Genomic DNA, 16,729 nt, shown 5'->3' with positions numbered 1-16,729 from the left:
TGTTTCCTTTCTTCCCACTGTGTGAAGTGGCTGTCTGCAGAAACTACCACTCCATGGTATTTTCTCATTGAATTCCAAGTTGACTGAAAAGATTGTCTCAGATAATATGTGGATAATAGAATATGTTGCCCTGAACCACTTTCAAAATACTATGGTATAATCTCTCTGTAGTGTAGGCTATCCTGGAACTTGCTATGTATCCTGGGCTTATCTCAAACTTGTAATTCTCCAACACAAGCCTTCCAAGTTCTGAGTTTACAGACTTATTTATACCACTGTGCTTGGCTCGTGTGTGTGTGTGTGTGTGTGTGTGTGTGTGTGTGTGTGTGTGTTGTGTGGCTTGAACTCAGGTCCTGGGCATTGTCCCTAAGCCTCTTTGGTGCTCAAGGCTAGTGCTCTACCACTTGAGCCACAGCACTACTCCTGGGTTTTGAGTGGTTAATTGGAGATAAGAGTCTCATGGGGAATTGTCTACCATGGCTTCAAACTGCAGTCCTTAGATCTCATCCTTCTGAGTAGCTAGGATTACAGGCTTGAGCCACTGTGGCCTGCTCATGACTACTTTTAATCATGTAGATTATGTGAGTCTTAACTCTTTCATCTCTGAACAAAGATAATAAATACATGCTTCTTGGTTTGTTTTGAGATTCAGAAAGGTTATTTATTTATTTAGTTATTTATTTTTTTGGCCAGTCCTGGGGCTTGGACTCAGGGCCTGAGCACTGTCCCTGGCCTCTTTTTGCTCAAGGCTAGCACTCTGCCACTTGAGCCACAGCGCCACTTCTGGCCATTTTCTGTATATGTGGTGCTGGGGAATTGAACCCAGGGCCCTCATGTATACGAGGCAAGCACTCTTGCCACTAGGCCATATCCCCAGCCCCAGAAAGGTTATTTATGAAAGTGCTTTACTAATACTAAAGATTATAATGTCCATGTTGTTTTTAATTTTTATTATGTCTAGTGCTATTGGCCACATGCTTCATGACTGTGTTTTTTTTTTTTTTTTAGGAATATTTGCTTCTCAACAATTTATAGATATTAGTGAGTTGCTGTATGTAGTAAACCATTTTGATTTTATTGTTATTCCTAAAAAGCTGACAAAAAGATAATAGTTTGTCCTTATTTCTTAGCAGTTCTATTCAGATAAGATGAATGCCTTCCTATCTTGAAATTCCTCTAGAAAGCAAAGATAATCCTCATAGGTCAGTATTATGAATACTGGCACATACATACAAAAAGGATGTAGACTTTTAAATGAATAATTACAATAATTAGAGGTTCATTTAAAATTCGTGATGCGTTTTGAGTAATATAATTTTGACCCAGCACTAGCTTGAAAAGACTATTTCTCTATTACATTGTTTTTGTTTTTACTGTTTTAAGTCAACTGTATTGTATGAGTCTATTTCTAGGCTTTCTATTCTGTTACATTGTTCTTTTTGTTTATTCTTTTACCCATACTACACTGTATTGATTGCAGAGTCATTATGGTAAGTCTTGATGTCAAATTCACTGTTTTTAATTATAGAAAAATAAAAACACATGCAAAAGTATCCCCATATACATATTATGAATCCCTGTATGCACCTTATCTCTCTACATAGTTCAATAACTCATGGCTACTCCTTTTTCATATCTACTCTGTCAGGACACCCAGATTTCATATAAAATCCCCAATATGTAATTTCATCTGTATCTAGTAACAGTATTTCTAAAACTTTGTCTTTACCTTAAAGAACTTATAAAGGTTTCTCTAAAAAAGTTGGTTCCTGTTTCCTAAAAGAGGCAATTTAAAGCAGATCTTTCTTGACCTAGCATAAATGGACATTTTAAAGATATATAGAAAATGTCTAATTATACAATCTCATTTCATAACACACCTTTAAATCACAAAAAAAGAAAATACTCATTTATAAATAGAAGTTTATATTCAGTTAAGGAAACAGTTTTTATCACATTGTAGAGATTAATGTTCTGATAGCTAAGATTCTTTTGTTGTTTTTTCCCCTCAAATTCTGTGTTATTTATCATTGAAGAAAAAAAACAAACAACCCACAGCAGCAAGTTCTGTGTTGGCTTCAATAAGACCAAATAGTTAATCTTTAACATCACAACTGCACTCCAAAATTGAAGGTAACATGGTCTTGACTATAAATTACTTGTTGAATATATCCTGAAGAGAAAGAAAATTAAGAAACATATTTATAAATATCGTCGTATTTTTAAATGCTTAAAAGGCATGAATTCTCCATCAATGGAAAAGCAGTTTGCTATTGGCAACAGAAAAAACAACAACAACAAAAAAAAACACCAAAAAAACCTCAGTGACAATTTAGCAAATGTTAAAGAACTGTAAAGCTATACTACACTGGATTCCCACCAAGCAGCAGCATGTCGTATCATAACAATGATGACTGCAAATTACCTTATACTCACCTCCACAGTCAAAGCTACAGGAAATCCCTCTGTAGCCATGAATGTTTACTGCATTTCTCTGGTCCTAGAATCAGTACCTCAAATGCCTAGAGAAGTATATGTCCCAACCAATAATGATGTGACAACTTCCAGATCCACTGGCTTATAAATGGTTTTCAAATACATCCTGTCAGAACCATGCCTTATTCTAAATTAATATTTCAAAATCAAAAGAAAAAAACATCCAGTGTATATCAAGATAACAGATATTAATACCTGAAGGGTTCACTTTTTTTTTAAAGTTTTTTCTTTTTTGTAAACAAATGATTGATGAAATATCTTTCTACTCAATTAATAGTTTTTTATTGGGAGGCTCCTTTACTGCTGTATGGATTGTTAGTAGTATGGATATGATGCTATCAAGGACTCATTCACAATTTATAGAAATTATTTTAAATTCTTTTAAGAGGAAGATTTGTCCATTCTCTTCCATTTATTTAGTCACTTATGTCATGGTAAATTCATAGTTCTTAGGTTATAACTAATACTACTGTTACTTATTTTTATTGCTAAAATGTGTCAGCTTTGTCCTTTATTTGTTTAAATATTTGATGAGATAGGCTTATTTTAATTGTGATAGATCTAAAACTAGCCATTTCCCCAATGTATAAAAGATGATCTGTAGGCTCATTAGTAATGTTTTCTGCATCAATTGGCTTTCAACCAGTTGGTTCTATCTTTCTGTAATAGAAATATCAGTAATTACAGTGGAGCAAAGTTAACATTACTTAGTGAATATGGCTCAGGAAAATTGCCATCATAAGAAGAAGACCACAATATAAAATGTTTTGTCTAATAATTAATTGCAATCTTTTTATATGATAATGCTTCATTTTCTTTGGCTTAGTCGAAATATGTAATAATTGAATCCTTTTAAAAACTCCTTGATGCAAACACATTTCTCTTTTCTTGTCCCTTGATGATGAAAAATGTAATGTAAAGATTATTTATATTGTCTGTGTAACAAGAAACCAAAATATCAAGATGGTTAAAGTAATATTCATTACTCAAAAAGGGCTTCATACATTGAATATGTATAAAGGCTTCAGAACAGCTATTTTATTTATTTAGGAGATACCTTTGTATTTAGTTTCAAATTCACAGTTGTATAAACAAAAACTGCCTGATATCAAGTTTCTTGATTAGGAATATATTAAAGTTATGAAAATTAAGCAATCCTATTAAATATAACATTTCTGAGATACTGCTTTCAAGTATGTGTGGAATGTATTCAAATTGGTTCATCTTTCTCTTGTGTTTACAAAATATGGCTGATGTACTTGGTGGAGAAATGGTAATATTTGCCTGTAAAGTAGGATTCAGAGTCTTTCAAGCTCATTTACATTTATTTAGACAAAGCATCTTACTATTTTTGGTGTACCTTGTTTAACCAGCTTTTTTGTTTCTGGATAAGGGAAAAGTAAAATCCACTCCACAATACATGCCATGTTAATGAAAAAGGATTATCTTAAAACTATTCAAGTTCTGTAAGATACAAACTTTGAATTCTCTACCAAACTTACTTTCATCTATTATCTCTAAGAGAGCATAAATCTTCCTGTATCTGCTATGTCAAAGGTATCACAAAGGTAAAATCAATCAAGTTGAAAATTTTAAGGATTGCCAAATTTAATTAACTTCATAATTTGTTGCTGGGATTATAGTCATTTATATAACAATGATATAGAAATTGAATCTGACTTTTCTGAAAAACTGTTGGGTTATTTTCCTTGTTAAAGTTTTGTCTTAGACTTATTTCTTGACCACAATTAATTTTATTGACCACAGTTAATTTTCTTAAAATTTCCTTAACCATAGTTATTTTATAAGCTGTTTTAGTTTAGACTGCTATTTAAACAATACACCCTGTACTTAAACAGCAAACTTAAACTTGACTTAAACAGCAAACATTTCTTATAGTTTTAAAGACTAAGGAGTTCAAGATTCATGTGTTACAGGTGGATAAACTGGTAGTTAATGTGGGCCAACCCCCCCACCCCCTTTTTTTCATTTACTAGTATTTGAACTCAGGCTTCCTTACCCTTGAGACATGCTTCCAGCCTTTTTGCTTTATTTTTTTGAATAGGATTTTTTTTTTTCCCCACTTGGGGCTGGCCTTAAGAGTTTGATCAACTCTGCTTAATGCCTCCCATGTAGCTAGGATTTCAGATACACTGCCGGACCTGCTTTGTTGGTTGAGGTGGAATCTCTTAGAGAACTCAAATCTTCCTGTTGGGCTGGCCTCAAACTATGATCTTCCTGATCTCTACCTTCTGAATAGCTGGGATTACAGTTGTGTAGTACCTTGCCCAGCCCAAAGGCCTGCTTCTTGATTTGTAAATGGCCGTCTTCTAACTGTATTCTCACTTGGTAGAAAGAGGGTGAAAAAGCTCTGTGGGGTTCATTTTGAAAGTGTACCAGTCTCATTCAAGATCTAATTATCTTCAAACACTACAGTTCCTAATACTATCACTCTTTGAATTAGGATTTCAACATATGAATTTTAAGAGGACACCGACATTCTTTCAGTTAACACAATCCATGTAGAACTCATGTCTAATTATGCCAATTTTCTAGATTCCTTGTTTTCATACTGTGTGTTCATCTTGGTTTATGTTTATATTATTCACACACACATATCCTTACTGAAGTAAAAATATATACAGAAAAGTCCATGTACCAGAAGCAAATAGTTCGACTAATTTTCACAAACTGAGTATACCTACTTCCTGTATATCACACCAGGACACAAATTACCAGAATTCTTCATAAGCTCATACCTTAAAAAATTTTTTTATTAATTAATTTATTGTCAAAGTGATGTACAGAGGGGTTACAGTTTCATACATAAGGCAGTGAATACATTTTTAAATCAAACTTGTTACCTCCTCCCTCATTTTTCTCCTACCTTCCTTCCTCCCCAATTTCTCCCCCACCCCGCTACCGAGTTGCACAGTTGGTTTACAGCATATAGAAGCCCGTATCTTGATTACCTTTCATTTGATATCTTGATTTTCCCTCCCAAATGGAAAATGATATCCTGACCCTTAATGATATCACCATTTCCTTCCTGATAAATTATTGAACTGCTTTGAAGTTTTGGATAATGACTTTTGATTTGCTTGTAGAGTGTGACTAAGGGAATCAACATTTTGAGCTCAGTTATGGGCTGAGGTGACTCAAAGCTGATGTTAATCTGATCAGCCTCCTTAGTAGTAGCTAGGATTATAGGCATGAACTACCAGTGCCCAGCTGTGTTGTCTGTTTTTTTTTTTTTTTTGGCCAGTCCTGGGCCTTGGACTCAGGGCCTGAGCACTGTCCCTGGCTTCTTCCGCTCAAGGCTAGCACTCCGCCACTTGAGCCACAGCGCCGCTTCTGGCCGTTTTCTGTATATGTGGTGCTGGGGAATCGAACCTAGGGCCTCGTGTATCCGAGGCAGGCACTCTTGCCACTAGGCTATATCCCCAGCCCCATGAGGCAACTTCTTGATTCATAAGTGTTTAATTTGTAACAGGCACTTTATATAATCTGTACCGGGCACTTTGTGTAACTTTCATCAAACTGATTCAATCTCTTGTGTGATAGAAATATGCTTTAACCTCTTTTATAGATGGGTAAGTCAAGAAAAGGAAGGCTTAGTAATGGAACTATGGTCATAGAGTCAGTCTGATATTAAACCTATGTGTTCCAGTACACCTGTAATTGTGAATATCCATCATCATTAGGCCATTTTCTGCCTGATGAATTTAAAACCTGAGAAAACGTCCACAGTTAACACAGATTCAAATATATTGCTAGACATTGGTTCCTATCTTCTAAGGAAACTTTATTTTGTTCATTTCCTTTGTCTCCCGAAAACATCAACCTTCACTTATTCCATTTGATTCCAGTTTAAAGAATTACGTGTTAGGGCTGGGAATATGGCCTAGTGGTAAAGTGCTCACTTCATGTACATGAAGCCCTGGGTTCGATTCCTCAGCACCACATATATAGAAAAGGCCGGAAGTGGTGCTGTGGCTCAAGTGGTCGAGTGCTAGCCTTGAGCAAAAAGAAGCCAGGGACAGTGCTCAGGCCCTGAGTTCAAGCCCCAGGACTGGCAAAACAAAACAAAACAAAGAAGAATTAGGTATTTTTACATAGCTAGTAACTAAGGAGCCTGGTCTAAAAGGAGATGGTGAGAGGGAGGGAGGGAGGGAGGGAGGGAGGGAGGGAGGGAGGGAGGGAGGGAGGGAGGGAGGGAGGGAGGAAGGAAAGGGCTGGGAAGAGAGCTAGAGAGAAAGGGAAAGGGGAAGAGGAAGGAAGGAAGGAAGGAATGGAGGGGGGAGGGAGAAATTTCGTAAAAAGTGTAGTCAGACTTTTTGAGAGAAATATGCCTTTGATAAATGACTTTTAGCTATAAGCAACATGCTCTTCATTTTGTCATCTCATAGTTCATTATTTGAAATATATTATTTCAAATAATTCCTTGAATTTTAAGAAATTATAATAATTTATATAGTACTAAGTATGAATTTATGAAAATTCTCTTAATAGCTATATGAGATCTCTGAGTCTTGTGTGGGAAAGATGCTAATGAAGGAAAATTACTCATCTGAAATCTTTTTATGAAAATTACTACCATAATCCTAAACATTTTAAAGTAAAATTAGCAATTCAAATATATCCTCTATTAAAATAATGTAATTGAACTCTAATAAAGTATATTAATTAACAATGAACAAGAAATAGATGAGTAAATGCAATTACAAACAGCTTTTATGAGCATTTGAGAATTTTATTTGATAGTTATCATTTTGTATATGTTAATACAGCAGCTTTATCATGTAACACTTTGAAGGAGAGTTTGAATCTGATTTAGTATTGACTTGAGGTTTTAAATGAGTGCTTGTGGTTGGATTATGTTAATCGAGTGCTTGTACATTTGACTGTGTGCCATTCATTGCTTTACCAATACACAGAACTACTTTGGATTGAGGTTCATAAGAGTCAGTCAGATATGGCCTTGATATTTTAGTTTGTATGTATTTTGTTTTCTTTTAAACACTAAGAGAAAAGTAATTTATTTTAATGTCTGTGAACAAAAGAAGGGATAATGCTATTGTTCCTAGTTTAATAGTTGTTGGCTTTTTTTTTTTTTTTTTAAAGGAGATAAGGCTCGTAGTAAAGGCTGGCTTAGAACTCATGGTCCACTCCCTCAGCCTCCTGAGTGCTGGGATTGAAGACGTGCTACATGCCTGCCTAATTTCTAGTTCAGTTTTGAAGATCAATATATTTTAAGATACTTTTATTTTCAAAGAATTATACATTTTATGAATTTTCTCTTGATAATATCTTACAGTTTTTTATTGTGGCTTTAACAAACACTAAACTTTTATTCTTTCTAACAGACTTAAAAGTTATCAGATATTAAGTAAGCAATGTTTATTATCTTGCCACATACTTGTGCAGACTTAGAGCAAGGAAAAATATTTTATTAAGTTACATTAATCTGAAACATGTTAGATGATTTCATTCATTGTTATAGTGCATAAATACAAATTGTTTTTAAATTGTTTAGTGATTTTTTTATCCCCTTTCATTTAAATTTTTTATTTTAAGATAATTTAGGTTCATGTGCATTTGTAAGAAATGAGAACCTATATGATGAAATCTTTATTCAGTTTTCCTCAGTGGTAACATCTTGCAAAACTGTAGCTCAATATTATTGAGCTCAATTGTAGCTCAATATTAGGATATCGATATAGTCAGGATTTAAAATAGTTCCATTGTAAGGATTTTTCACATTGTAATTTTATATCTAGACTTATTTTGTTGTATTTAACCACAATCTCTTTTGCTTTCGTAAATCCTGGCAACCACTATTTTTTTCCTTTTCTAGAATTTTCTTATTTCAAGAATGTTGCATAAATGGAGTTATATGATACATAACCTTCTTTATAGGTTAGACATTTTTAATTACACAATATACTTAACTGTAGTTACTTTTTTACCCTGAAATGTACTTTATCTGATAATAGTATAGATATAACTGTTTATAATAGGATAGTCATAACTGATTAGTTATCCTGTTAAACATTTTTAGTAAACTTTTAAAAACTTCAAGCTGACTCCTTCCCTGTACTGTGATTTGAACCTAAGAGTCTTGCACTTGTTTGGGAAGTGCTCTACCACTTGAACCATGCCTTCAGCTCTGTTTCTTTGCTGGCTATTTCTCCAGATAGGATTTTGAAAATTTCTCTGGGCAGGCAGTTCTCTAACCTCAATCCTTTTGCCCTCAGCCTCTGGAGTAAGTATCTGGACTAAGTAGGATTTCAAGTGTGAGTCACTGGTGTTGTCTTGAACTAAGTGCCTTATTAGCAGGATGTAGCTTGGTCCATATGTTTTAATCCATTGTGCCATTATTTTGTCTTTTTTGTTTGATTGATTGTTTTTTTTTTGTTTTTTTTTTTTGTTCTGAGGTCAGTACTCAAACTCAGTTCCTGACATTTTTCACTTATTGGCTAGCACTCTGCCAACTGAGCCATATAGAGCCAACCTTCTTTATCTTTAATCACGTATACCTTAATTGTAGCTATTGATTTTTAAGGTTTAAGTGTGCCATTTTGTGCCTTGCTTCTTCATTTTGTATTTCTGTTTTTCTTTTTATTTTCTGTGGGCTATTGGAATGCTATTAGAATAGTTTTTAGTTTTTAGGTTGTTGTTTTTTTCTGTAGTTAAAAAGCCTTTGTATAGTGTTTTTAGCATTTGTGCTAGGTATTAATACATACATAATAAAACTACATTCTACAAGTTATACTTCATATGGTAATATTTTTATTTAACTCCCTTTAGTCTCTTTATTCTATTCAGTTTGTAAATACAATTTTCTGAAATATGTCCTCTGCATATATCTAAAACTTTATCACTGCAACAAAATTTGCTCAACCACCTAATTTAATTTAAAAGCTTACAGTAAAAGGAGCAACTCTTCATTCAATCCGTATTTTTTCTTCCCATGCTCTTTTTTTAATCTGTGAAGAATTCATCTTTTATCATCTCATTTTTGTTTAAGAAAACTTCTTTAGACAATTTTTTTTTACTGTATTCATTTATTTTTCATTTTTTCTTGATTTTGGCTCTCTTTTTAATTTTTTTTTTCTGTTGTCAAAGTGAAGTACAGAGAGGTTACAGTTTCATATGTTAGGCCTTGGGTACATTTGTTTTTTTTTGTTTTGTTTTGTTTTGTTTTTTGGCCAGTCCTGGGACTTGGACTCAGAGCTTGAGCACTGTCCCTGGCTTCTTTTTGCTCAAGGCTAGCACTCTACTAGTTGAGTCACAGCGCCACTTCTGGCCATTTTCTATATATGTGGTGCTGGGGAATTGAACCCAGGGCTTCATGTATATGAGGCAAGCACTCTTGCCACTAGGCCATATTCCCAGCCCTGGGTACATTTCTTGTACTGTTACCTCCTCCCTCATTCCCCCCTCCCCCCTCCCCATCCCCGTTCCCTCTCCTCCATGAGTTGTTCAGTTGGTTTACACCAAATGGTTTTGCAAGTATTGCTTTTGGAGTGGTTTGTCGTTTTATCCTTTGTCTCTCGATTTTGATATTCCCTTTCACTTCCCTAGTTCTAATACCAGTATATACAGTTTCCAATGTACTCAGATAAGATACAGTGATAGTGCGGTCTTTAGACAATTTCTTGGATAGGTCTACTAGTGACAAATTTTTTTTTTTTTTTTTTTTTTTTTTGGCCAGTCCTGGGCCTTGGACTCAGGGCCTGAGCACTGTCCCTGGCTTCTTCCCGCTCAAGGCTAGCACTCAGCCACTTGAGCCACAGCGCCGCTTCTGGCCGTTTTTCTGTATATGTGGTGCTGGGGAATCGAACCTAGGGCCTCGGGTATACCGAGGCAGGCACTCTTGCCACTAGGCTATATCCCCAGCCCCTACTAGTGACAAATTTTGTTATTTCCTCTGCTGCCATTATTTTTTCCCTTCATTTCTGAAGAATATTTTGTTGTATATAAGCTTCTGTTGATAATTCCTCTTGTTCAGCAGTTAAAAATGTTTCATTTCCTTCTGGCCCCATGAGTTTTGATGAAAAATTGCTATTTAGATGGTTTTTCTCCTGTGGATAAAATATCATTTCCCTTCTGTTGCTTTCAAGATTTATTTCTTTGTCTTCTATTTTCCCAAAACTTTGGCTCCCATATGTGTTAGGGATGTCTTGGGATTATCCTATTTGAAACTTTTTTAGATTCTGTTGGGCCAGTAATTTGCTATTTTATTAATAAATTCAGGAATCTGCAGCTACTAATTTTTAGTGTTCCATTTCAGCCATACCTTCTTTCTCCTCTTCAGGATTCAGATGACAGGAATTTAAGTCTTTCTTGTATTTTACAGATTCCTAATGATGTATTTTTTAAAATTTATTTTGTCCCTAGTCTGTTTTCTCTTTATTCAGAGTAAGCAGTTTCTGTTATTTGTTGGTTACTTTCTTTGTTTTATTTATTTTGGCTTATTTGTTTTTTTGGTTTATTTCTATTGTGTATTTTTTTCATTTCTTTGTTTCCTACATTTTGCATTTCATTTCATTCATATAAGTTTTAATTTTGCTTTTTATAGTTTTGAATATTTTAATTATCTATAGTTATACAAAGGAATTGCCACTCAACAAAGAAGTTTATGAATACAATGGGTCTTGATCAATATTACTCCTTTTAATATTCTCACCCATCTTTTCCAACCCACCCCTTACCTCACTTTTCTTGATTTTTTTGTTTGTTTGTTTGTTTTTTGCCAGTCCTGGGCCTTGGACTCGGGGCCTGAGCACCGTCCCTGGCTTCTTTTTTGCTCAAGGCTAGCACTCTGCCACTTGAGCCACAGCGCCACTTCTGGCCATTTTCTATATATGTGGTGCTGGGGAATCGAACCCAGGGCTTCATGTATACGAGGCAAGCACTCTTGCCACTAGGCCATATTCCCAGCCCCCAACTTTTCTTGATTTTTAGGACATATATTGAAAGTTTTCTTTGCCATTAACAAATCAGTTTATGTATACAATGCATCTTGATCTGTGTCATCCTTTCAACATTTTCACTCCCATTTGACCGGTCTATTTATTTTTCTTAATTTTGTGGTATATACAATGAATTCTTGACTGCATTCTCTCCTCTCTCCCTTCATTCATCTACTTCTCCTTGGCTCCACTCCCCCTCTTACAAGTACCCATTTCCGGATACATACTTTATTATGAATTTGTATTTTTCCCCCTCCTAATACTGAGGTTTGAATTCTGAGTCTGAAGTCCTGCTTAGGTTTTTCTCTCAAGTTTGGCACTATGCCACTTGAGTCACACTTCCTCGTCTGGTGTTTTGCTGGTTAATTGGAGACAAGAATCTCTTGAATTTGTGTGCTTAGGCTGACTTCAAACCACCATCCTCAGACACCTGAGTAGCTAGGATTAGAGGCACGCTCCATTGCAGCCTGACTTCTCTTTGGTTCTTATGTATTGCTTCTTCTATTTCTTTATCTATACTTTAAAATTTTTTATTCATTGTTTCTAATTTTGCATTTCTATGGTGCCCATCTTGTTTATGTGTGCAAGACACACACACACACACACACTTTTCGGCATCATAGGAGATCAACAACAACTGTAGATCTGATCAGTCTTACCACTTTGTTGAAAAATGCTTATGAATTCTCTTTGGGATATCTGAATTGTCAACACCCCTGCTGTTTCCATTTGAGCTATTATTAAGTAAAATAAAGGTTACTGGAAGTGAACAATGTGATATTGCTACAGCTTATCTGGTATCTGTGGGATGGTTACTAAGTGATTATCAGGTGGGGAGTGGATGGATGTGCAAGACAAAGGGATAATTTATATCCTCAGCTGGAAGAAGCTACATAGTGCAAGATGTTATTAAGCTTCCAAGAATAGCACACAATTTAAATTTTATGAAGTAGTTATTTCTGAAATTTTCTACTTAATAATTTTGGACTTCAGTTGACTATTGATAACTGAATTTGGAAAACAACCAAACTGCAGACAAGAGCAAAGTGCTACTGTGTGAATCCAATTCTTGGCAGCAGATTTCCTATAAAATAGGAGTTGAAATGTATATAGATGCATGCGAGCTTTGGGGGGAATAAATGCCTACTGGAGGAGATAATAAAGAATTTAAACTTAATAATTTAAAAAAACAACACTTAGAGATTTCATAAACCTTAAACAGTTGTTTTCTTGACAACTCAAAGATCCACACAACCGTTAGCTATTATTTGTCAAGCTTTATTATGATTTTTTAAATGTTACTAGTCAATATTCTTCTTTTTTCTAATTCTTACATTGAGTTACAGTAACTGACAATTTTTGGAAATAGTTTTCCAATTTCAATTATTCTCATAGGTTTTACTAAATTCTATCTATTTGCTCCTTTTAAGCAACTATGGGTATTTCTGTGGAGATTTAACAATCAAAGATTTGTTGTATAACTTAGTAGAAGCACTAGCTATCTGTGGAGATTTAATAGTCAAAGTTTTGTAGTGTAACTTAGTAGAAGTGTAAACTGTCATAGCATCAAGTGGCAGTTACCATCTTATAACATCTAAGAAAAGTCAAGGCTTTATTCCATAGAGGTTGTGTAATATGTTTTAAATCACCCTAACAGTAGTGGCTTACAGTAAAATAATGTTTTTTTAAAGCTTTCATTTATTATAATATTTGAACTAATATTAGGATTGAACCATCTTCCTTGCAGGATGATGTTTTAGAAGACAATGAAAAGTTCTATGAATCTGATGATGAGCAGGAAGAAAAGACTGACCAAAAGAAGAAGCCCTACACTATGGATCCAGACCACAGGCTGCTAATTAGAAACACAAAGCCTTTGCTGCAGAGCAGGAGTTCAGCAGTATGTGAAAATGTCCTATACAAAATCATGCATTGAAGAAAATTATTTAAAGTAGTACATTCAGTAAACAGAACTGAGTGTACTACTGGAATGATTGTATATACTCCAGACACATGTCATGGGTAGTTTAAAATATATAGAATGTAAGATACAGATTTAGGAAATAATTTCTCTGAAGCAATAGCTGAATGTATTTCAGCCTGCAGTGTTTTGAGACATACAGATTTGATTTTGATGAGATCACTTGATTTGGTAGTTGCTGACCTAATGGACTTGATGTACTCTTTAAAGGTTCTATTAATTGGCTTAATTAATTAATTACTTCTCAATCAATTTGATTTTTATTAAACCATGTGCATTTTTATTAAACCATGTATATTTCTGTTCCACCATCCTGAATGAGAACATTAGATGCAGTGCTCATAATGTTTGTATATAACTGGTAGAATACTTGAGATTATATTATGACAAAAATTAATGAAGGCTGAGGATGTAACTCAGTGGTAAAGTGCTTGCCTGGCACATGTAAAAGGAAAAGGCCTGGGTTTAATCCCTAAAGCAATAGTGAAAGATGCCCCACACCTAGACACTTTAATTGGCAGTAATAATAATTAAAAATTGCTTCTATGCTTGGCACAATGCAAGTAATACCAGCTACTTAGAGATCTAGATAATCATGGTTTGATTCCAGCCCAGGCTGAAAATGTTCATGAGACCCCATCTCAAGCAATAAAAAGCTAGAGTCAAGGTGTGCACTCATCCTCCCAGCTGTGTGGAAAGCATTTTAAATAGGATTATGGTCCAGGCTGGCCCAGGTGTATATGTAAGAACCTACTTGAAAATAACTAAAGCCAAAAGGACTAGGATAGGAGTATAGCCGAAGTAGTGTTTGGATAGCAAGCATAAGGCCTAAGTGCATTCTCCATTATCACCAGCAAAAGAAGAAAAAAATGATTTTTATTTGATTGTAACTCATCTTTTATATTGTAGAAGAATACATTGTGCTCAACAGGAAATTATGAAATAAAGGCTAGGAAAACTAAGACATAAGAAGTAAATTAAATATCACATTTCATCACTTAGAAGTCAGTTTTATATCTTAGTGCATTTTCTTCTATATCTTTTTTATTTGCATGTATTTAGTCACATGTATGTGTCTATATATGTATGAATACATATATAAGTATGTGCATCTAAAAATAACAACACAAAAAGGACTGGCAGAGTGGCTTAAGTAGTAGAGTACCTGCCTACCAAGTGCAAGAACCTGTGTTCAAGCTACAGTACTGGCAAAAAGTTTAAAAGTACGCTTTGCTATCTTGTTGGTGAGTTTGTACTTATTATTTATAATAGAGAAAGCATTCATGTATCATCTGTAAAATACATTAAGCTTAAGCTTCAGCTTTCTTTTCTATCATAAACTAATATTATTAGATAGCTATATGCTTTAAATTTTTTTTATAAATGAGTATCTGTAGATTTGGTCTATTATTGATGAGACTCATAAGATTTATTTTTTTCTTTTTGTGCTGGTACTGGGGCTTAAGCTGGCATTTTTGCTCATGCTGGTGCTCTGCCACTTGAGACATACCAGTTCTGACTTCTTACTGGTTAATTGGAGATAACAATCTTTTTAGATTTGTCTATCTACACTGGCTTTGAACTATGATGCTTTCAGATCTCAGCCTCCTAATTAGTTATGATTGTAGGCACGAGGTGCCCAACATGAGACTTATAAAGATTTTTTAATTCAGAAATTTATTGCAATTATTAAATTATATTTATTGATTATAAATGAATAGATGAGATCTTACAATCTTAAAATTACTAATGTTTGAAAGTTAAAAAATGGTTTTATAAAAACCTACTCAATCCCAAACAACAATAAATTTAGGATGCTGTAAAGTGTGTGTGTGTGTGTGTGTGTGTGTGTGTGTGTGTGTGTTGCCAGTCCTAGGGCTTGAACTCTAGGTCTGGACATTGTCCCTGAGCCTTTTTGTGTTCAAGGCTAGTGCTCTGCCACTTGAGCCACAGTGCCACTTCTAACTTTTTCTGAGTAGTTACTAGAGATAAGAGTTTCACAGACTTTTCCTGCCAGGGCTGACTTTGAACCATGGTTCTTCAGGTTCTTTTTTTCAAGTTTCATAAAATCCTTTTAATCTCAAGCACTTTCATGTCCTGTCTAGTCTTGAGACATACATAAAATTTCTACCATGTATTTGTTAGAACCTCATAGACCAAACAGAAGTAAAATAGAATTAATTTGTGTTCTTATCCAAAGGTAAGGTTGTATAATTTCTATAGTTGTCTCTGCAGTTGTCATGTTGTTACGTTGGATATATTGAGTAATGAGGAGTCTGTGTTTAGTTTTCTGAATCTGAAGTGTAGATCCATGTAAGGGAAACACAGTACTTTCTGGCATGCAAAGCAAACAGTGCTTTTCTAATTTGAGACAAAACCCAATCACTTTTAAACTTTTTGAAAACTAGTCTTAAGGTTATGTGTTTTATACAGTATTAGCATTACAGATGCCACTATTTTTGGTGCCTTGTTTTTTGTTTTTGGTGCCCCCTCTTCCCCTTTCTGTTTTCCAGAGCTGAGGACTGAACTCAGGGCCTTGCATTTACTAGGCAAGTGTTCATCCACTGAGCTAAATCCCCAACCCTAGTTGTGCATTGTTTTTATTATAACATAAAAGTGACCTTTAAAAATTTTATCTACTTGTTCCTGTTAATCCTGATGTATCTGACTTCATTTAGAATGCCATAATTCTGGGGGGGAAAAGAGTCCACACTCAGAGTAGCAGCAGTGCTAGGAGAATCCTGGAATCTGGAATCTTGTATACATTGCCCTATACTACCAGCACACCTCAAACAGTTCATTTCTATGTTTTGGGATTCGTTTCTTAGCACTGGTATAAAAATTGCTATCAGCTAAGTGGATTAAAACTACAAAATTTGTTCTCACATTTCAGAAGGTGGAAGTTTTTTAAATCAAGATATGAATAGGGTTACTTTCTATGGAAGCTCTAAGGGAGAAACTGCTTCTTCCCTAGCCTCTTGGTGGTTGCTGGTAATCCTTGGCATTACCAACAAGTGAAGCTAGTTAGATGCATCACTTCTCTGATGCCTTCACCTTCATATTACCTTTCTTTCTATTACTCATAAGTCCTTCCCCAGCCAGATCAGATCTATGTCCTTACCTTAATAATGTATCCTCTCTGAGGCCAGACAAGAATTTAGGGTTAGGGAAAACCTCTTTACTACAGAGTTACACATTTCATTTTGCCTAATAGGCATTTGTTCACCTTCAAAGGAAGTGATGTGTGAGAATGTGTTTTGCGACTGTGGAGTGC

General features: G+C 34.8%; 1 protein-coding gene across 1 annotated transcript in view; it reads left to right on the top strand.

The window, feature by feature from the left end:
* The window catches only part of Ap3b1 (adaptor related protein complex 3 subunit beta 1), a 205,786-nt gene that overhangs the window by 63,424 nt on the left and 125,633 nt on the right, over positions 1 to 16,729 (top strand). The window contains exon 8 of the mRNA XM_048331505.1: positions 13,222 to 13,374. Within this exon, the coding sequence (XP_048187462.1) occupies positions 13,222 to 13,374 (153 nt within the window). The remainder of the gene's footprint in view (positions 1 to 13,221; positions 13,375 to 16,729) is intronic.

This window comes from Perognathus longimembris, chromosome 22 (assembly GCF_023159225.1).
Source record: "Perognathus longimembris pacificus isolate PPM17 chromosome 22, ASM2315922v1, whole genome shotgun sequence".
NCBI classification, from domain to species: Eukaryota; Metazoa; Chordata; class Mammalia; order Rodentia; family Heteromyidae; genus Perognathus; species Perognathus longimembris.
The sequence above is the reverse complement of the archived record's forward strand: the minus strand, read 5'-3'. Positions and strand labels throughout refer to the sequence as shown.